Source organism: Meles meles, chromosome 11 (assembly GCF_922984935.1).
Source record: "Meles meles chromosome 11, mMelMel3.1 paternal haplotype, whole genome shotgun sequence".
In the NCBI taxonomy this organism is placed as follows: Eukaryota; Metazoa; Chordata; class Mammalia; order Carnivora; family Mustelidae; genus Meles; species Meles meles.
In genome coordinates this window covers 8,670,580-8,691,129 of record NC_060076.1, presented here as the reverse complement: position 1 = coordinate 8,691,129, position 20,550 = coordinate 8,670,580, and the positions used below count along the sequence as shown (strand labels likewise).

Sequence of the window (20,550 nt, the reverse complement as noted above, 5' to 3'; positions counted from 1 at the left end):
TGGGCATCTCGGGTCCATGGTCTGCCGAAATACCTGGCTCCTTCTTTCCTCTGCCAGCAACACCCAGCATCATGAATGGCATGTTCCTTTCATCTCTTTAGACAATTAGGCTGTGGGAAAGAAGCCAAGGTGTTGGGTTAACCAATCACAACTTCAAGTGTGATAATGAGGATTTGGTATCTCTTCTCGCTAGATGCTGCAGTAATAGGCATGGGCTCTGGCTGTTGGTCTTCTGAAGTGTTTTGAGTGACTAAAATATTTCGTCAGACAGTTGTACCGTAATTTTTTAAGCAGTCCCCTCTTGTTCGAGATCTGATTCCCGTTTTTGGCTTTGTAAACAATGCCATGATGAATGTATTTACTGTTTATGTAAAAATACTCAGGAATCAGAAATAACTGCATTTTCCAGTTAACCAGCCCTGTCCTGGGGATGAGAAAGAGACAAGTGGGAAGTTTTCATGTAAGTCAAAGTACAAGTGAGTGTAGGATTCACTCATTCATTCAAGATTCTATAAGATCACCTATCAAGTGACCTTACAGGCTCTCATATTTTAAGTCTCCTCTGTGTGGAAGACACTGTTCTAGGCACTGGCGACATGGCGGAAAGTGTAGTGTAGATCATGTTCTGGTGACCTGTGAACAAATCGGACAGTCCTGTAGAGTGGGAAGGGTCTGTAGAGAGGAAAGTGGGGTGTTGTAAGAGCGGCTGGAGGCAAGGTGCCCCAGCAGGCATCTGGGGTGGGGGGGCCTGCCTGGGGGAGGAGCCAGAGTCTGGAGAACTGGAGGAAGAGGGTTTAAGGCAGAGGGAACAGCAAGTACAAAGGACATGAGGCAGGAATGAGAGGGCGGGAGCTGGTAAGGTTGGAGGATGTAAGTGCAGGGACCATGAACAAGACAAGCTCAGAGAGGAGGGACGGGCTGGCAGGACCTCCCAACCACAGGGCATTTGGATTTCGTTCTAATGTGGAGGGAGGGCACTGGTGGGTTCTGTCATGGTCCTGGACTGAGCCCCTCATCAGTGGGACACTAAAATAATGACCGGAGTGGGAAGAATCAGAATAGGAGCTGTATGGGAAATTATAAGGGACATTCTGCTTCTACACGCGCACTACATGCCTGGTTCTGTGCCGTCTGCTCGGCCTGGTCATGAGGTATGCAGGAGGGGGCAACATGCCATCCCTGAGGGGAACCCCCAGGGGCAGTGCTGGGACTCGAACCTACATCAGGCCGACTCCAAGGTCGGTGCTGCTAACCGTGGCCACCATTGCTCTCCCTCCCTGGGCGTGTGGTTGGGCCGTGGGGTGTCCCATTCTGTTGCTTTTCCCTTGGTGACATGGTATCAGAGGGACTGTGTCCTGCCACGATCATCAAGCCAGTCAGTGGCCAAGATGCTGAGTCCTTGGTGTAATCACTTTCAAACGGGTCTGGGGATGGACCGTGCAGTCCTCGCTCTATACACCTGAGAGCCGAGATGATACAGTAGGGCAACTTCCAGATAATAGTATTTACCCCCGGAGGACACGAGGATGAACCTTTTCCCTAATTCCCAGCATTCTGTTTGTTAGCTTTCCCTCTGAAGCGCCCCCCCCCCCCCCGCCCCATTCCCCGTTCTATCGAGTGGAGTTAACTATTCCAGTCGGAAAAGGTTGCTGGGAGGATGAGGCAACGCATGTACATGAAGGCACCCAGCCCAGTGCCTGGCATGAGGTCCCCCCCCCCCCAACCCAGCCTCTGCTGGGGAACTAGAATCTCCTTTCACTCTGCAATCACCAGAGCCTCGCTGGTTCCTGTCATCTGTCACTTTCAGGCTAATCTGACGCTGCAGTGCCCCTGGGCCGCTTTTCCTTCAGCAGGTGACTTGCTCTTTCCCTTTAACCACAGGTTATCTGTCCCCTCGGCCCCAACTGCCCATTCTCATTACACGAGGCTTTGCTGTGACTTTCCATCCTCCCACCCCACATTTCCTCCTTCCTGAGCCCAGACAACAGAAGTGAAAAACAGCTCTTTGCAATGTAGGGAACCCTTCTCCCTAAAGCTGTCCCTGGTCGGGGGCCTCTCTTCTCTCTGGATGCTGCATCATACCATCCTGTAGCAGCTGAGGAGCCGGAGTCCGGGGTGACTTCATTTCTGCTCACCGCGTTCCTGTTGAGCTATGACTGTTGAAGATACAGTCGGGTGTGCGACTCGAATGCGCCGTTAACGTTGCATGTGCTCTATGAACCACACATTGTCTGTAGGAGATCAGAAACCCTTTTTCTCTCTCCCACCACCTCCCATAAATTCCCAATCACCACTGATCCCTTCTTACATCATACCTGTTTTCTTCCACGGCAGAGATGAGTGGGATGCCTGCTGTAGTAGAGACCGCTTGAGTCTGATTGGCAAACACACACATGGGCAGAAATGGAGTCATAGACGCTCTGGCAGTTTATACCAAAAAGATCCAGAGGTTTTATTGGAGTAGGTTCAGCACTTGATTTGGTCAACACGTGCTCAACCACTATCCACTCCAGGTCAAAAATCATCCTACAAAATGGGTGCAACTTGATGAGCTTCAGCCCTGATTTTGAGGAGGTCACAGTCGTGTTAGGAAGACAGGCTTGTATCAGATGCTTCAAATATTTTGTGCAAACCGGAGAGAGGGGACATGCAGGCCTCCGGTGAGCCCAGAACAAGCCCAGGAAAGGTTCTACCAAAGAAGGCGTGCTTAGGTGGGGTCTTGAGGGATAAATAGGTGTTCGGAGTGTAGGTAAGGAAGAAATGGAGATTCTACGAAGGGGAACAGCCTGGATAAAGAGTCAAGCTAAGGCATGAACATCACATGGCATATTCAGAGATTTACAGAACTTTCCCCTCTTCTGGGTAGAGGGAGAAGTAAGCAGGGCAAGAGACAGTTGGGAAAGGTGGGCTAGTGTGGGATCACAGCTAAAGTCAGGGAAAGCCTGGGGATGAGGTTTCCTCGGGAAAGCATATGGAATGAGGAGAGCTCAAGCAGAACCCTGCCAAAGAGTAACTTTTTAAAAGTTGGAGGAGGGACCAGAAAGGACATCTGCAAGTAAGAGCAGCTGGCCAGGGTAGGGTGGGTTGCAGAGCATGTCAGCCAGGCATGATCAGGTGTCCCAGAGAAGCAGGAAAAGTTGAGACCAGGGAGTCCACATCAGGCAGGGCAACTAAGGAGCCAGGCACCTTAGTTTCTCTGGTATAGCCTTTGTTTTTAAGTCCTGTATACCACACAGTTTCCCCCAAACTGTTCAGAGGGTTGCGGTAGGACACTTTGGCAGGAACTGGGAAGGGTCTACACACAGTAAGTGCTCAATAATTGCAGTCTCACGAGAATCCCCACTGTAATTTGCTGCTCTGTTCCTGTCTACCATGGCATCGCCGTTTTATTTCCTCACCTTCCCATAGGCAGGCAATCTTTTAAAACTGCAAATTGGATCTTTCCACATCTCTGCTTTAAAATCCTCCTGGATCAAGTCAGAGCTCATGCAGGCCCCCTCTGGGCTGTGGCCTCACAGCCCTTTTGTGCCTGGTGCCACACCCTCTCCTGGCCCTCAGGCTCCGGCCACCCCAGCCTCCTGCCAGGTCCTCCCTTCATCAGACTCCCTGCCATGTAGAAGACTCACTGCAGAGTCTGGAGCTCTGCTCCCCGTCCTCCCGTCCTCCCGTCCTCCCTGCCGGGAGTCCTCTGTTATCCCCAGACACAGCTCTTCCTGCTCGATCCCCTTTGTAAGCAAGTGTTCCCTTAACTCTGTGGCTATTTTCCTGCCCTCCCCCACCCTGCTGTGGGGTGAGCTCTGTGCACACAGGGGTCCTGCCTGTTCTGCACTGCCCCCACACACACCAGGCCCCATCTGTATATTCTCCTGTCAGACTCTCAGCCTCTTTAACCACTGAACGGCTGCGCTGACCCTCTTTTCTCTTCGGGCTTCTGCTTGGCTCTTTGCCATCCAGGTCTGCGCGGCTTCCAAAGGTCCGCTAACACCCACCTCCTCCCCGAGCCTTCCTGAATGCGTCCAGCCTCTGGCGGGGCAGGGGCACTGAACTGCACGGATGTGTGATGCCCTTAGTTCGGGTGGATGCGCCTTTTGAAAATGCTTTCAAGGCTTAGAAATCTTCAGGCATGGCAGCCCTGCCTCGTAGTTCTTCCCCGGCTTCTGGAAACCCCCTCCCCCTTGGTATGGTGGGTGCAAAAACAGCAGCCGCCCAAGCCAGCTTTGTGGATGTGCGGCCAGCTCGGTCCCGCGGGCCGTGGGCTCAGAAGGCCCGCATCAGGGCTGTCGCCATCTCCCACACCGACTGCTCAACCCACGGCCTCCAGGCCTCAGTGTGTGCTGGGCCCTGCGCTCCCCTTGTAGGAGCGCAAGGAGCCAGAAGAGACCGCCTGAGCTCAGCCTCCCCCGAGGCCTGGCACACGGCAGGCCCCCTCTGCGGGGTCACCTGTCATCATTTTAGCTCCGCTCAACCACAGCCACAGTCCATAATTCATTCTTCTGTGTGCTCAGCTTCACTGACTCAGTGCTGTGGTCAGAGGCGTTGATCGAATGTATAAAACCCTCCTGCAGCTGCTCCTCACCCTCCCAGGGTCGCAAACCTGGCTGGTCTTCAGCGTCACTCCTGGAGCTGTTAAAGATAGATTCCTGGCCGCTCCCCAGGCCCCCTGATCCGGGCTCCCCGGGCTCGTGGCTGTGACTCTATATTGTTAGCGAGTGCCCTGGCAGCCCTGATGCCTTCGTTTGTGCTGTGATGGGCGGAACGGTTAGGAACTCTCCTCCGAGGGGATGCAGTCTTGGAGCATGGCAGTGGTGGGGGTCCCTTCCGACCTGGCCCCAGCATTTCCAGCCTCGCTTCCGTGTGTACCCTGACCCCGCGCCGGAGGGTTGGCTTTCCCTGACCATCCAGTGAGTCCCTCTTACTCCATCTGTACCCGTGTCCTCCTCTGACAAGGTGTCACTAGAACCCTGGCCCCTTTCTCGGAGCTCTTGTGCTCCCTCGCACCCAGGCACCTGCCCTGTTGCATCTGGTGCTTTATTTCTACCCCTCGATCCCCTGTAACCCGGGCGCTCCTTCAGTGAGCGCACCCCTGCATCCTTTGTTAGTGTCAGTAAAGCAGGCACTCAGGTCCCTTCCGTCAGAGTCTCCCTGCACTTAGGTCTGCTGGTTCCACCTCCTCTTCTGCTAGCCCTGGTCTAGCCAGTGCTCAGCAAAGCCCTCCACCCGCCGGGTTGAGCCAGGCTGTTCCATGGCACAGATATATGCCTCGGTGTTCATGCTACAGCAAGCAAACCAAATGCCTTTATAGCCTTTGGTTCTCGTCTTGTCACCAGGAGACCCTGTGGGAACAGGTCTTGCCTAGAGAACCTTCCCTCCCGGGAGCCTGTACCTTCCTAGAAGGTCATGCATTTGTTGTGTGAAAAAGGCAACATGTACAGCAGAAAACTTTGTCATAAATGCTCCCTTCCTCGGTCTTTTCCCTTTTGGAAATGACTGAGTGCGGCCAAAACTCGGGCTACTGAGCTCATTCAAGCCAATCCCTAGGCCTACCAGTAAGACGCCTTATTGTTGTTTTTTCTCCCAGACCTGTTGGGTTTGAAATATATTTCCTATCATCTTAATCTTTTTTGCATTTGCTAAAGGCAGCTGATGACCACACCAAATGGATTATTTACTTTGCTTGAATACTCACTTGGGCTCTGTGGGAACCTTGAGCTTTACTGGCCAACACCTGTGTCATAAAAAGCCAGTGCTGGACCAATTGAGGTGATTTCCTGAGCACCTACTGTGTGCTCCTGCTAGAGGGCAAACACGCAGACCCGGAAGTTCAGGAGAGCAGGCCATTCTGATTCTCAGTGGTTGTTCATTTTCCCGGATTCACATGGTAGTAATAATACTCAAGACCTTCATTCACAAAGTGCTCATTGCCCTATTCTCAGTGGCCTACAGGACAGGAATGAAAGCCATTGGATGGGCAGTGGAAGCAAGATGGCAGAACATGCCCAGGCTCCTGGTCAGGGTCAAGTGTTCTGTTTCCGCTGGTGTATTTTGCCCAGTGAACAGAGATCTAGACAAAGTTGCTCACACATGCCATAAGGCTTGGGAAACCTTTTCCTCCACTTGGATGTTCTTCTTGGGATTGAGGAAGGTGGTTGCTGATGTCTGGAAGCTTCTGATTTCCTTGGGGGGGAGCTTCGAGGTGTTGGGGGGCACTCCAGGGGGCACCCCCTCCTCCTGTTCTGTGCTGCTGCAGACTGGTGGTGGCGCGGGTGCTTTCTGAGCCTTGGGGAGTGCTCTGTGCGCCCTGTAACCTCCTCTCTCCTCCGTCTCTTTCTTAGGCACATCTCACTAACGCTCCCTGCTACCTTCCGAGGCAGGAACAGCACTCGGGCTGACTATGAGTACCAGCACTCCAATCTGTATGCGATATCAGGTACGTGGGACCTCTGTGCATGGCCAGCTACGGTGTCTGTGTCCCAGGCACCACCCCCCTCTGCGTGTCTCCTGGCTTCGAATGGCATCTGTCTTACCTGTCTTTTCACCCTGCAAGGAGCCTGTCCCCTGCAGAGATCAGCCCTTTCCTTCCTTTGTGTCACCTCAGCACTTAGAGAAGGGCCAGACATTCAGCGCATTTGGAAACTAATGATGAAAAACAATGTGTGGATTTCACGAGCTGGAAGGGAGGTTTCCAGAGAATACTGTGTGCATTGTTCACCTGCCAGAGCCAGGGTGGGTTTCCCATGGGGTCTCTGGAGCGGCACAGAGCTGAGGCCCAATCCACTGACCAGCCTGTGTCCAGGTCTGGCCTCCCCTCTCATTTCCCGAAGCTAGGTTTGCAGCCAGAAGGGACGCTGGCTGTCTCCCCTCCCACCCCCATCATAAGGGTCTGTGATTTCTCAACGTGGCCTTGAAGTGGATCGTGGTACTTTGGCCAGGACCTCAGCAGTGCGAGTTTGTCTTTCCACCTTTGCCACGGAGGGAAACACTTACAGGCCTGATGGCAGAGTGGAGACTCACGGGGTGCCTGGCAGCGCAGGTGACGTGCTAAGAGCCCAGGAAACCCGTAAGCTCACCTCCGACGATCCTAGGCCTCCAGTCAGGGGCGTTTGTATTTAAGGGGGAAGTGGCAAATCGGTGCCACTTACCAGCGCGTGGCCTTAATGGTGAGTGACGTTTTGAACACGGGAACATGGCACTCATTCATGTACCATAATGAATCCGTTATTTAAAAGGTAATCTTTTTTCTAAAAATTGCAACTTGGGGTTACTAAATAGATGAAATAGAACAATGGTATAATTCATGTCAGTATCAGTTTCTCTTGTTATGATCACTCCCTAATAGGTTTGGAAGTATAAACAAAAGCCAGTTGTTCCATTTCGGGATTGGGGGAAAGGGAAGACCCGGGATGTCCTTAAAGCCCGGGCGCCAGGCCTACCTCCAGGAGCCTGGCTCCTGAAGGGGCAGAGGGAGCACGTCGTCTCAGAAAAGCACCTCCAGGGAGAATTTCTTTTGTGCTGTGGCTATTTCAGCGAAGTTGACAAGGAGCATAACAAGTGTGGAAAGATGACCTATTTTGTAGAAAAGCTATTTCCCCAGATGTTTTGAGGCAGAGTGGTGCAAAACAGGTCTGTGAAACCCAGCAGGGCGGCCCCGTTCCGAATGCGCAGGAGGAAACCTCAGTCAAAGCCGATGCTTCTTTCCTCCCGCTCGCAAACCTTTTTCCGGCCACGGCCACGGTGTTGGGCTCCCCCCGCCTTACCTGGGTTCTCTGATGCCTTTCCCAGCTGTTGACATTTCTGCAGAGAAGGACCCACAGAGCAAAACCTCCTCTGGTTTGGCAGGAATGTTCCTGTCTGCCTCTGGACCGCTGCTCCCTTGCCCTGCAGCTTTGATGAGGTGTTGTCTGGGCTCATTTCAGCCGTGAGTTTAGCAACACCAAGGTAACAGCCTCAAGACACAGGGGAAGCCATTCAGAAACTTCCTGTTACATTTATGTCAGTGGCAGTCGGTCGGATTTTATCTTCCAAACAGAGGTAGTGGAGGCTGCCCTCCCCCATGTCCCCCCTCATCCCAGGAGCAGGCAGCCCCCAGCACCTCCGTGGCTGCCGGCACCAAATTGCTCCACCACGGTCCGAGGCTGCTTTGTGGGAAGGCTGCCAGAAGGAGCCCACAGGACCCGCCAGCTCCAGAAGGCCTGCAAGCTCAGCACCGGGCGACCGTGCTGAGCCGGGAAGCCTGCCCGCCCCCCACCGGCTGCCTGCCTGCGAGCCGTGCTGGTGGAAGGGAACAGAGACCACCTACCCCCCCACCCAACCCCGTCCCTGCATGAATAGTGTTTGGCACAGAATGGCACGTCTCGGTTTGGGATTGCAGAGTTAAGGTTTCAGGGGTTGATTCCAAAAACAGTCAAGGCAGAAGTGTGCCCCAGGCCCTCGCCCTTGCCCGGTGCCCAGCATACGGTGGCTGGAGCTCAGCCGATAAGGAAACGAAGCCTCAGACTGTTCCGAACCGGCCCTGGTGCCCGGCTGCCACAGGCTTCGGGGGTCCACCTTCCGTGCAGACTGCTGGTGCGCTCTGGTGCATTCCTGAAAACGTGTAGCGAGGGCTCCCTTCACGCGCAGGCCCTCCCGAAAATCAGTAGATTTCTAGGCGAAGTGAATGGAAAAGCGAGCAGCCCACGCTTAACTTGTGTGTGTGGTTATTAAAGTCATATTAACTTTTCAGCGTTTTCTCAAAGGCATGCCCGTTAGTCCAGCCCCTCCCCTGTCCCCCGCACAGAGACTGTTGGTGTCTGTCAGGCGTGCCAAGGGAGGGACAGCGCTCAGAGTTGCTGGAGTAAGGGGAGGGGACTCTAGGAACTGTGGCCCCAGCGCGCAGAGGCGCACATGAGCTGTTTCTGGGAAGGAGAGCCGTTAGCCCAGGAACGCCCCCTGTGATCTCTGTGGCAGGCGATCTGACGAGCTTGATTTCTGCCTAGGTCGTGATCTCAGGGTCATGGGATTGAGCCCCACATCAGGCTCTGTACTCCACATGGAGTCTGCTTAAGATCTTCTCTCTCCCTCTGCTCTTCCCCCTGCTTGCACACATGCTCTCTCTCCACCCCCCTCCCACCCCTAAAGAAGAAATCGGAATGTCTGGAAAGGTACTCCCGAAGGTGTTTACAGTGGTTTTCACCAGCCTTTCCTGCTCTTTTCTTTCCCCTTCTTTGCAGTGTCTCATTTCTCTATGCTGGCAGGTGTTACTTTTATAATAAAAAGTTTGGGCGTGCCTGGGGAGCTCAGTTAGTTACGTGCACAACTCTTGGTTTTGGCTGAGGTCGCGATCCTTGGGGTCCTGGGATCGAGCCCTGCATCGGGCTCCACACTCAGCACAGAATCTGCTCCAAGGATTCTCTCCCACCTTCCCCCTGCTCTCCCTCAAACAAATAAATAAGTCTTAAAAAAAAAAAAAAAAAAGAAAGAAAGAAAGAAAAGAAGAAGTGTAGACCCAAAGTTCATTTGGCATGCCCTTAGTAAGCCATGCTGGGCCCCGCGATCACCTCGCCTTTTCTCAGAGCTCCCAAGCCTCCTGATTCCTCTTCTGAATTCTATTGGAAATCACTTCCAGGCCACAGATCGATAATTTTCTTATGGTCCTTTTTGAAAATATGGGGGTTTTTTCCCCTGTTGTCCAGTTGCTGGTACTCCTGTCCACTGCTGTCCCCCAAAGACCACCGACCACCAGTCTAACACCACTGGTGGTACAGACGCAGATGGGGTGCAGGAGCCCGGCTGCTGGGGCCGCCTCCTCGCCTGTCTTGTTCCTCACACCCCGCATCACCATCTCGTTCTTTTCATTAGGCTTGAGGGTGGTTTTCCTTGAAAGAGGAGATAGAAATCGAGTGGTAGGTGCCTGGTTTGGCTCACTATTATCCATGTGTGTTAGAGTTGGCAAGCCACTTTTTTTTTTTTTTTAAATCCTTGTGTCTGATAAATGGGAGCTCATGGGTTCACGCTTTCCTGGCAACATTCGAACTGGCTTGTCCCCCTTAAGACCTTACCTCCTGGGAGGTGTCTCCTTGGGCCATGTTGATTTTCTAGATTCTACCCCAAAGCCCTACTCCTGCGAGCCCTTGTCAGGCTTCTCGGCAGCTGTTCATTTTCTTCCTAAGAATGTCCCGTTGGGGAGGGTATGTACTACGGTGAGTGCTGTGAAATGTGTAAGCCTGATGATTCACAGACCTGTACCCCTGGGGCATATAATACATTACATGTTAATTAAAAAAAAAAAAAAAGAGTATCTTCTCTGTTCTGGGGAAGCCTGGGTGGCTCAGTTGGTTAAGCAGTCAACTCTTGATTTCGGCTAAAGTCGTGATCTCAGGGTCATGAGATCGAGCCCCATGTCGGGCTCCAAACTCCGTGCAGATTCTGTTTGTGAATCTCTCCCTCTGCCCCTCCCCACACACACGCGCTCTCTCCCCCTCTCTTTTTCTGTCTCTCAAATAAATAAATCTTAAATATATATATTTTTTCTGTCCTGGAAAGTCTTCTGCTTTAGTCCTGAATGATAGCCTCCTATACTTTCTGTTCCCCCTAGAATTATTTTAGATGTCTAGATGTCTGACCATTTATTTCTAGGCCAGCCGGTCCAGAAAGATACAAGGCAGCTCCAAAAATACATGTAACCAAATGAAAATGGAAGTGAAAAAGTAAGAGTGAGCAAAAATACAGGATAGAAAAGGAGGGTGCAGCTGTGGGCGAGGTTTTGCACAAAGGGGATTCTGGATTTGGTTCCGAATCAGGACAATCTCTGTATGGATGAGATTAAAACAAAGCTGGTTGCTTAGGAACAAACCTAGCTTTTCCTTTAATGGAATTCTTCCTCATAAAGAGTGCCCCGTACAAGGCTGTGGACAACAAAACAGCCACTTTTCACTGGGTTTGAGGAGGACAGCCTAGGTGCCCCCATATCAGGGATATGCTCGTGTTTGAACCCCTAACATGCTTGGCTGTTGAATGAGATGTTTCTCAAATGGTCTTGGGTGTCACATGTCTTAGGGACTGGAGATGTGGGGGATATCAGGAATGCGGGTCCCCCTGGCCTCCGGTCCTACCTGGAAGATGCACCCAGGCCGGAGGTTCCCCGTATGGAGCAGCTCAATCACAAGGTGCCCAGGATCGCTTTTTCTAAGCACGAATGTCTATCTGTCTTAGGGCGGTTTCACTTAATGAACAGGACACCATAGGTCTGGGAAACCACGCTGTGCCATTCTTTTGTTTTGTTGTTGTTATCCACTGATTTATATCTCTAAGTGAAGTATTTTTTTCCAAAGAACCTATTTTTCTCCCTTTTGAAAATACCGGCATAGTAATATAAAATAGTAAAATTAAGCAAATGCACATTGGAACTGGCATGTAATGAAACCAAAAATCTCGAATAGCCCATGAATGCAGGTTGAGCCATAAGGCAGAAACACAGTGCAGGGAGCCGAGGGGTCCAGCTTCCCTTCCCTTTCCTCTGTCGGCAGATTGCCTTGCTAATACCTTCATTTATCCAGGAGCATTAGGCTGACCGTGGAATTGATTGCCCACACCATCCCTTTTGAGAGTCAAAGGGGCTCCCACTTGTACCCGGACAAAGCGGTAACCTGGAACTGCCCCAGCAGATGGGGTGGAGAGGGGTGTGGTCACCCTGCCTTTAGCTTTCTCGATCTTTTCATTTTTTCCAGTGTTCTCTCTGATGGCTGGAAAAACCCTTTTATTGCCCTCCACAGCTGTTCCTTCTTAAAAATCCATCTCCTTTCAAGATGTTGGCCAGGAAGCCTGTGAGCACGGACAAGCCTGAGTCCATGGGCTCCTCGCCTTGGCTCACAGCAACTTGGACAGAGAGGAGGAGGATTTCCTCTGAAACAGAACTGCGTACGAGCAGTGTGTAACTCTGACATCAGACCGGGAAAGCACAAAGCAATTAAAAATAATTAATGATTTCTGAATATCAGCCTTCTCCATGCAGTTTTAATCTAGTCCTCATTTAAATTGGAAGATGGACATTTAATTATCAGTATTATGAAATTCATGATTTATATATTTCATCCAATTGGATAAAATGTCTGCCACCAGCTCTTCATCTTATTACAAAAAGAAAAAAAAATCTGTATGTTTTACAGTGTGATCATTGAAAAAGTCCTCTGAAGCACACCAAACAATTACAAACATATTTTCCTTTGTAGTGATTACATTATTTCTATCCTTTAATTAGGAAAAAAAAAATCTCACCTGGAAAATTGAACGTGAACTTAATACTTTCATGATCGTAAAGCATGGCCGGGTTGGAAAATGAAGGCTAAAAGACCAAAACAATAGGGTGCTTGAGAAAGGCTGGCTTTTTTCTGCATAAGGTGTTCTGACCAACAGCTGCTCCAGGCGCAGCGTGGACGGTATCCTCGCAGAATTTGCGTCCGCATTTTCTGTGCACATGCCCATGCTGCTGCTTTTCCCCTGAATTTGGGTGAGTGTCAGCCGTGCGTGGGTTGAGTGACGATGTTACTGATAATCACAAACGAGGGAACCCCAGTATCTTCCAGTGGAAGCCCCATACGAGAGGCCACCTTTGCGTTCGCAGGCGCACCCCCTTCCCCCACTGTGGCCTTTGTCCTTCATGGACGTGCTCGTGTGGCTTCCGTGGCCTCGCGTCCAGACCCCTGCCTCCCTTTCCCCTCTGCCGAGGATTTTCCAAGCCACCAAGAACTGGTTGGAGACTTAGGGGGGAGGGTGGCAAGGATCCGGGAGAGAGGGAAGCACCCGTTTGACGCAGCCACAGATAATAGCAGATGGGGGAAATTCCTGAATGAAGCGAAAAAATATTTATAATAATGGTGCTCAAATCAGGGAGGAAATAAGTCATTTTAGAGGCATATAAATTTTTATCATCACCTCCAACAGCCACGCGTCCCTTGTCTATCCATCTATTCTCGCCCTGACTGACAACAAAATCGAGGGCAAAGAAAACTATAATAAGAAAAAGAAGAAATGAATGGGAGCGGATGGGGAATTGATCGCCTCGTGTATTTGTAGATCCTGATGTAAAAGGTGCAGTTGACAGGTGGCCGGCTTCGCTCTGTACACAACCATGTGTGTGCTGTCAGACGTGCGCACGCTGCCTTGTTTCGATTGATGAATTGCCTGCTTTCTTGATTAAACCTTCCGTCACTTAAGAAACAAAAAGCCTGTGTTTAGATGGCAGAGTGGGACATGTCAAAAAAATCTGCCTCCTTTACCTTTGTGCAGATGTTGGGCACAGACTGTAACATGTATTATTAAAATGAATGTGGCATTTACTGTGCATTATTCCTTTCCTGGGAGAAAGGACTATAAATTATATGCTAATAATAAGCTTTAACCCTTTCGAAATGCAAAAGATTTAAGAGTGCAAATATTCACGGAGGCCTGGCTAATTGGATGTGCTTTTATACACCCGCCGTGACGGCCGTGTCGCTGAAGTTAATGAACGGCGCGTGCGGGCAGACAGGGCGCTCGGGGAACTCTCGCCTCCTGGAGGTGTCCCGCCCTGCAAGGACCTCCACTAGGAGTTCACAGAGAGAGTGAGACCCCAAAGGCCCTCCACGGGGTTCTGGACCATCTTACTTTGGATTAGGTATGGGGGCACAGCCATGCCCCCGCGAGTCTCTTGGAGCCGAGAGTCAAAGGCAGTCCTCTCTTGGCTTTCCTGCATCCCTGCTTATGGGGCTGGCTTGGCTCAGGCCTGGCGGTACCAGGCACTGTGCCTCACACTTGACTTGTCCCTCTTTCTTGACACGCTCCTCGATGCTCAGTCCAGTTGCCCAGGTAGCAGAATCGTCTCCTCAAAGCAGAACTCTAGAGAGCAAACCTTCATTAGCCTGCCCCAGTCCACGGCCAGCTGCTGTGATCCAAACCTCACTTGCCCAGCATTGAGGCTGTCTGGTGGCCGGTGTCTACTTTTCCAGGGTCTTCTCTCCGTTTCTCTTCACCTGTGTCACTCCTGGGTCCTCACCTTTGTCTCTTTGTGCCTGTGCCCCTGCCGATCAAATGGCCCAGCTTCACCCAGCTTCCCTGTGGATCCATCTTTGAGGGCTGGTCCTCAAACTGCCTCTTCCAGTAAGCTTTTCTGGGTCCCTTCCACCTGGGGCTGCTCCCTTCCTGGTGTGCTCCCACACTGCTTCGTGCTGCAGACCTTTCCCCCGTGAGCACCTTGAGATGGCAGAGCCTTATTTGCAGTGAGGAAGGAGGGTGTCTTCAATCCTTCCTGAATCATGGAGGATGTCATTAAAGGTGAAGGATAGTTTACTTCTCCACTCATTTAGCGGACTCTGAGGGCTTCCTTGCGCCTAGCCCCATGTTCTCTCCCGAGGACAACAGGAAGCCGGTGGGGAAGAAGGGTCAGATGGCTGATGGGGCATCTGGAGCCCGAAGCACGTGTGGCCGTCACACCAGAGCCTCTGTGAATGACCACACGGGTTGCGCACCATGCAATGTACGTGGACGGGCCCCTGCCAGAGCCGGGCCACGGTCCCGCGTGATGTTGCCTTGGGCCAGTCACTCCCCACTACCTGTCCATAGCTGGGAAATGATTCGCTAATGACCGCCACCTTCCCAGCATTGGCGTGAGGATCCGGGGCATAAGAGAACATTTTGTAAGTCAGGACGCAGCGCAGGAATGTCCCCTTTCTCTCCACACGGACCTCCCCTGCGGGGCTGTGATCAGAGCAGGAGCCCAAAAATTTGTGGAGAATTATCACTCGGGACACACTGGCTCCTGACCCGCGTGGCCTTCCCCTTCTCAGCCCTCTCTTCTGTAGTTTTATATATGAGATTACTTCTCTGTCTTCAGCGTGCTCGGAGAAAATCTGCCTCGGTCCAAACAAACTTGGAGGCAAGGCTCTCTGGCCTGGCTCAGCTTGGTACGCCTTGCTAACTGAGACACTTCGTCACCGTCGTCACTTAGAAGTGGGCTAGGCAGCCCACAGGCCCTCGGCAGGGTGACAGAATGATGGCTTGGGGCAGGAAGGAGAGGAGGGCTTGGCACAGTGAGCCAGCAGCATCTGCAAAATCCTCCAACGTGCCTTTGGCTTTTGGGGAGGAAAGGGACTAGGGTAGGGGGCGACAGGCTGCTTTCTGCTCCGCGCCTTCGTGTCTGCCTCATCCTGGGCTCCACCGGTAGCAGAAAGTTAAAACTTTTTCCAGTTTCATTATTGTGAAAAAAATAAAAAATGAGGTGACAGCTACTTCGGTGCTCTTGAAGCAGTGACCCCACGCGACACCCCCGCTGTGCTTGCTTTCTCTCTCTGGCTTTTAGGCAAGGTCGAGTTTAGGCAGCGTCGGTTTAATGACCCATGTCCCCTGTTCAGACCCAAGAGGGAGGCCCCTGAGGGCATGGGGGGCAGCAGGAGGACCCAGGGCAGGAGCCAGGAGTGCCAGGCCCCGTTCTCGAACCGACTAGCCCCATAACGCCTTCTGGGATCTGTATGTCCGAGTCTATGGCAACAAGAGCATCTGTAATTTAAACAGAGCAGTATTTTCCAGAAGCTTCCTGTGCGCCAGGCGTGGTCTAGTATCTAAGACAGCAGCGATCATACCCTCTCCCGGGTTGAGGGTGCCGTGGGAAGGAGCCTCTCGGGGTGTGCGGGTTGGGTGCCCAGAGTGTCACCAGCACACGTGAGGCTGCGGCCCCAGACTCACAGGCATCCCATCCACACACCGCCTTGACCTCAAAGACCCTGACTGCGGCAACAACGTGAGGAAAACCAGCTTTCTGACGCCTTTCTCCCCTTGTGTTTATCGTCCTTGTCTAGTTGTCAGGCAGAAACATGCATGCATTTGCCCATCCTGCTTCCCTTCCCGGCGGGCTGCGTGTCTGGGGGACCACCTGGTCAGAGAGGCGCTGCAGACAGGGGGAGTACACTGAATCCCCACTCTTCATCTGCTCTTAGCGTCTCTTCAGAAGCTTCCTCTGGGCTGAGTGAGAGAGCCCGGCTCAAACGCGCAGTCCTGCCTCCGGGCAGCTGACGTCAGATCAGCCTTCCGTTTCTTTTTCTAGCTCTGTCTCTGTCCCGCTAATAGACTGTCAGCCAAGAGGGGGCAAATGCTATAATTAAGGCAACTTCTTTAATTTAAGCACATTTAGGGAGCTGAAGTTGTTTTTGCTTTTATTAAAATGGATTATATTAATTTATTTTAATAATACCTAACCTTCCTCCAGCACTTAGCATGTATGAGAGTCTCTAGTAAGCAGCCTGCATGCATTTTGTCATTTAATCGAGATAAAGCCTCACCAGGAAAACCTTACAACAAAACCTTTAGGGTTTGGGGGCACCTGGGTGGTTCAGTCCGTTAAGCGTCTGCCTTCGGCTCAGGTCATGATCTCAGGGTCCTGGGATGGAGCCCTGCGTCGGGGAGCCTGCTTCTCCCTCCGCCTGCCACTCCCTCCGCTTGTGCATTCGCTCTCTCTCTCTCTCTCTCTCTCTCTGTCTGTTTCTCCCTCTCTCTGTCAAATAAATAAAATCTTAAAAAAACAAAAAAGGGGCACCTGGGTGGCTCAGTGGGTTAAAGCCTCTGCCTTCGGCTCAGGTCATGATCCCAGGGTCCTGGGATCAAGCCCCGCATTGGGTCTCTGCTCCTCGGAGAGCCTTCTTCCTCCTCTCTCTCTGCCTGCCTCTCTGCCTACTTGTGATTTCTCTCTGTCAAATAAAAAAAACAAAAAAAAAACAAAAAACCTTCAGGGTTTGTACCATCTCTACTATTACCTCTATAGGTATAGCGCAGCTGCTCAAGCTTTATAAAACAAATCTCTCTTATATAAATCTTTATTTTACCTTTATAAATGTTTTTATTTTACAGATAGAAAAAAATGAGGTTTTGAAAGATTTTAGTCTCTCCACATTTCTATTAATAGTAAGGAAAAGAGCTGAGATTCGAACCTAGGTCTCTCTGATCCAGCCGCTAAGCTCCAAATCCCCAAGTCACGTATGTGGCTTCAGTTGCATGTGACCATTTCCTTCCCTTCATCGACTTGAAGTCGGAAATGGCACTTATACCCCAAGTGAGTCATGCTGGGACTAGCTTGGGAGATTAGGTCTCAGGGTTGTTTAAATCTCAGGAAGTTCCCTGGACCGTCCTCTGTGGCACCCCATTAGTGTGAGGCCTGCAGACAACTCCTGAGTCCACAGAGCATCTGGAACAGGGTTGTGGCTCCCGTGGGCGGTTGCTGGGCAGAACAGTGATCGGATGAGCATGCGGACCCTGAACTTAAGCTGAGTGGCCCCAGGTGAGGGGCTTAACATGTGCCTTAGTTTCCTTATCTGTTGAGTGGGAATGAGAGCAGGTTTGTTGGCGAGGCTTGGAATCAAGCCTGGTACATGGAAGGTGCCAGAGATGTGTTGCTATGATTGTAATTATCCCATAGCCCCTTCCTCCCACCACTTCTCAGAGCTTTCCTGACCAGAAGAAGGAATATTCCAGGAACCTCAGGGAACTTCCTTGCCATGGAGAAGGAAACCTCTGTCCGGGGAGCTCTGGACATCTGGATATCTCCTTACCATGGTCTTCTGTTAGCCCTGTGGTGATAGTGGGCGACCCAAACCCACCACTTCACCTGCTGGGACTGAACCTTAGCTGTTGTCCTCCTCCTGCCCAGCTGTTCTGGGCTGTGCCCATGATGGGACATTTGTTTGAATGACAGTCACTTTATAGTCTCTCCTGCTTTGAAGCATCATTGTCTGGATTGGGCGTCCTAGGATGCATCCAAGCCCAAGGTTATGGGGCCATTGCAGACCCTGTGTGTTCCGTGTCCATGCCCAGCCCACATTTCCCTCCTACCTGGTTCCAGCTCCCCAACTTCTGCTGTTGCCACCGCCGCCGAGCACCCCAGGTCCCGCCTTGCTGACTTACAATGGTAGGCATGGGGTCACTTTCCACGTGAGTGTTGGAGGCATTTAAACTCCTGAAAGCTTGATGAGTGAAGACAGGGGCATTGGCAGAACCTGAGGAGGAGTTGGATAGCCATATAGGCTTCAGGGATGCGATTGGAAAATTACCCTTCATCACACAATATGAGCCTCTTCACGATTGTGGTAGAAGAAATGCATACAGTTGCTAACATTAGGACAAAAGAAATTCTGATCTGTTTTAGAAAAACGAAGCCACCTTTCCTGTGGACAGAGTATCTGAATCCGCCCATTGATGTGTTTGGGTCCTGAACACTCAGTGCATTTCCCCCTCTTTTTACTAATGGCAATGATGGGCCTTACCTGTTTCTGTTTAACAAACAAACAAACAAAACACCTCAGTGCTCCAGCTTAGAATTTGAATGGAATATATTTATCACTTATCCCAGAGAAGGAGGCTCCTTCTTCCCCAGATTTGTCTTTCGATTGTCTCCAAGACAATGAGCGATGCTGAACTCCATCCAAGGCCGAGATCCTTTGTCAGAGAGCGGTTTCTCACGCCTGACTTGTTTTACAGCATGAACGATCTCATGATCCACCAGCGAGACAACATCCATAATTTTGAATGAGAGAGTAAAGCTTGCCTCGTTGGCCCTAAGCTTCGCTTCTGGTGACACTTAGAGGTACTTAAGCGCTCGCTACCTAGAGGCAATAAGCGCCCCCATCTTTATGTTCCATTGCCCTGCGTGTTTAGGTTACCTCTGCCCTGTGCTAACAAAACGCCGCTGTCACTCCTGCCGGAAGGTCCTTGCGCTCCTGAGTTCCAGAGTCCTCCTTCATCCTCATTCTGCCAAAGACGGTTGTGCCTTTCTTAGACCCAAATGGGCGGCTTCTTTGGCCATAAGCTTCTTGGCTATCGATGCCATCCTGTGAAGCTTTAACCATCTGATGGGTTTCCCAGTTCTAAGGAAGTGGATCCATCTTTGGTGGGAGCGTTTTCTCTGAGCCGGGTTCTCTGCCGGAGTGCAGGATCCCTTCTGGGCTTCTGGCCCAGCAATGCCTCTTGGGCACTGATAGGTGCCTGATGCTCTGCCTGGGGCCTGGGGGGGGGGGGGGGCAGGAGGCACTCAAGGGTCTGTGCCATCTGATCGGTTCTCGAGATCCACACTTTCCAGCTGTGTGACCTCGGATAGTTCATGTGACATTTCAGTTCATTTTCCCTTCTATAATTTTGAGGATCAGAGATAATGTTCGTGAAGTACCTAGAACTGAGTGAGCACCCTGGAAATTGTGGCAGAAAGGACTGTCATAAATACTGTTTTCCAGTGCAGTGCTGCGTATTATCCTGGAAGCACCGGTCTTACTCACACTATAGTTTGACACCACCACCCCACCCCACCCCAAAAATGGAATCAGGGAAGGAGCAGCTGCTTCGCTAAGGAAAAACCAGAAGGGAACTCACACCTGCAGGGACCCTGCCCAGTACAGGGGACTTTTGGACATAACATAAGGCAAATCCTCCACCCCAGGTCAGAAATCAGTATTTGCTTGAGATGGAGTTCTCCCAGTAATAATTTTAAAACAAACTCCTCAACATTTAAATCGACTTCTGATTTATTCCTCCTCATCAGATGAGCTCTGATTAAGAAAGGATCGTAGCTGTGTTCATTCCGCTCTTGAAATGGTTTGACTTTCTCTTGGTCTTTTGGTTTGTGGCTCGCTCTTTCCTGCCCCTCCTATCCCAAGACACTTTAGCAGGAGGGGAAAAAAAGAAAGGGGGGGAACCCCAAAACAGCAACAACCCTTTCTTTACCCCAGAATCCTTACATATCTGTGAGCCAGGGCTTGGCTTAAGGGTCCATCAGAGTCCTACCACGCACTGAGCACATCGCCAAGTCTCCTGTTCCAAAGCTCACTGCCAGGCCGGGGGCCCCCAAGCTCTGAGGCCTGTACTGAAGACACAGCCACAACCAAGGCATCCTTTCTCTGCATTTGAAAGTGGACTGAACGACTTTCTTAGATGTCCCCATCTCATGGGAGGACACCAGACTGTCGATGGTGAGGAATTTTTCCTTTCTCTAGGCTACATTTTTTTTTAAAAGATATTGTACCTTTTATTTGGCTTTAATGAGGACAGACATTTTAATCAGAGGTTAGTCATTTATTTTTGCAAACCATTGTTTTGATTCATCATTTTTGCAGATAATTAAATGGTTCAGTTGGCACAGTGTGTCTACTTTATTAAAACAGGTAATTTTGAAAAAAAAAGATGCTATTTTTTGGATCACTGCACAAGAATTGCTTTTATCTTCATCTTTGAGCATAGTTTCTCGTTGCTTTGCCAGAAGGCTCTCGTGTTCAAGCATTTGGTGTCCTCTCTGGTCTGGAGAGGGGCTCGCCCTTGGATGACTGAGGTGTTAGCCACTATGCCCTTTGAAACGGGAGATGAAGAGCCCATTCTGTGCTGTTACCTTCTAGAAAGATGCGTAGGTTTTAATTGGAGTGGGGAAGAGAGCCTACAAGTTATGAACTTTGCAGAGCAGCAGTTCTTGGGCTGAAAACAGATTAATTGTAGCCCTCACAGTGGGTGGAGTTTAAAAGTCAATTACTGCTTGTCCTATTCTAATTTACACACCGAAGATTTGAAAAATTCTGT

General features: G+C 51.0%; 1 protein-coding gene across 1 annotated transcript in view; it reads left to right on the top strand.

Moving 5' to 3' along the window:
* Nucleotides 1-20,550, top strand: part of MVB12B (multivesicular body subunit 12B) — a 187,024-nt gene that overhangs the window by 99,896 nt on the left and 66,578 nt on the right. The window contains exon 7 of the mRNA XM_046022416.1: nt 6,333-6,427. Coding sequence (XP_045878372.1) covers nt 6,333-6,427 — 95 coding nt within the window. The remainder of the gene's footprint in view (nt 1-6,332; nt 6,428-20,550) is intronic.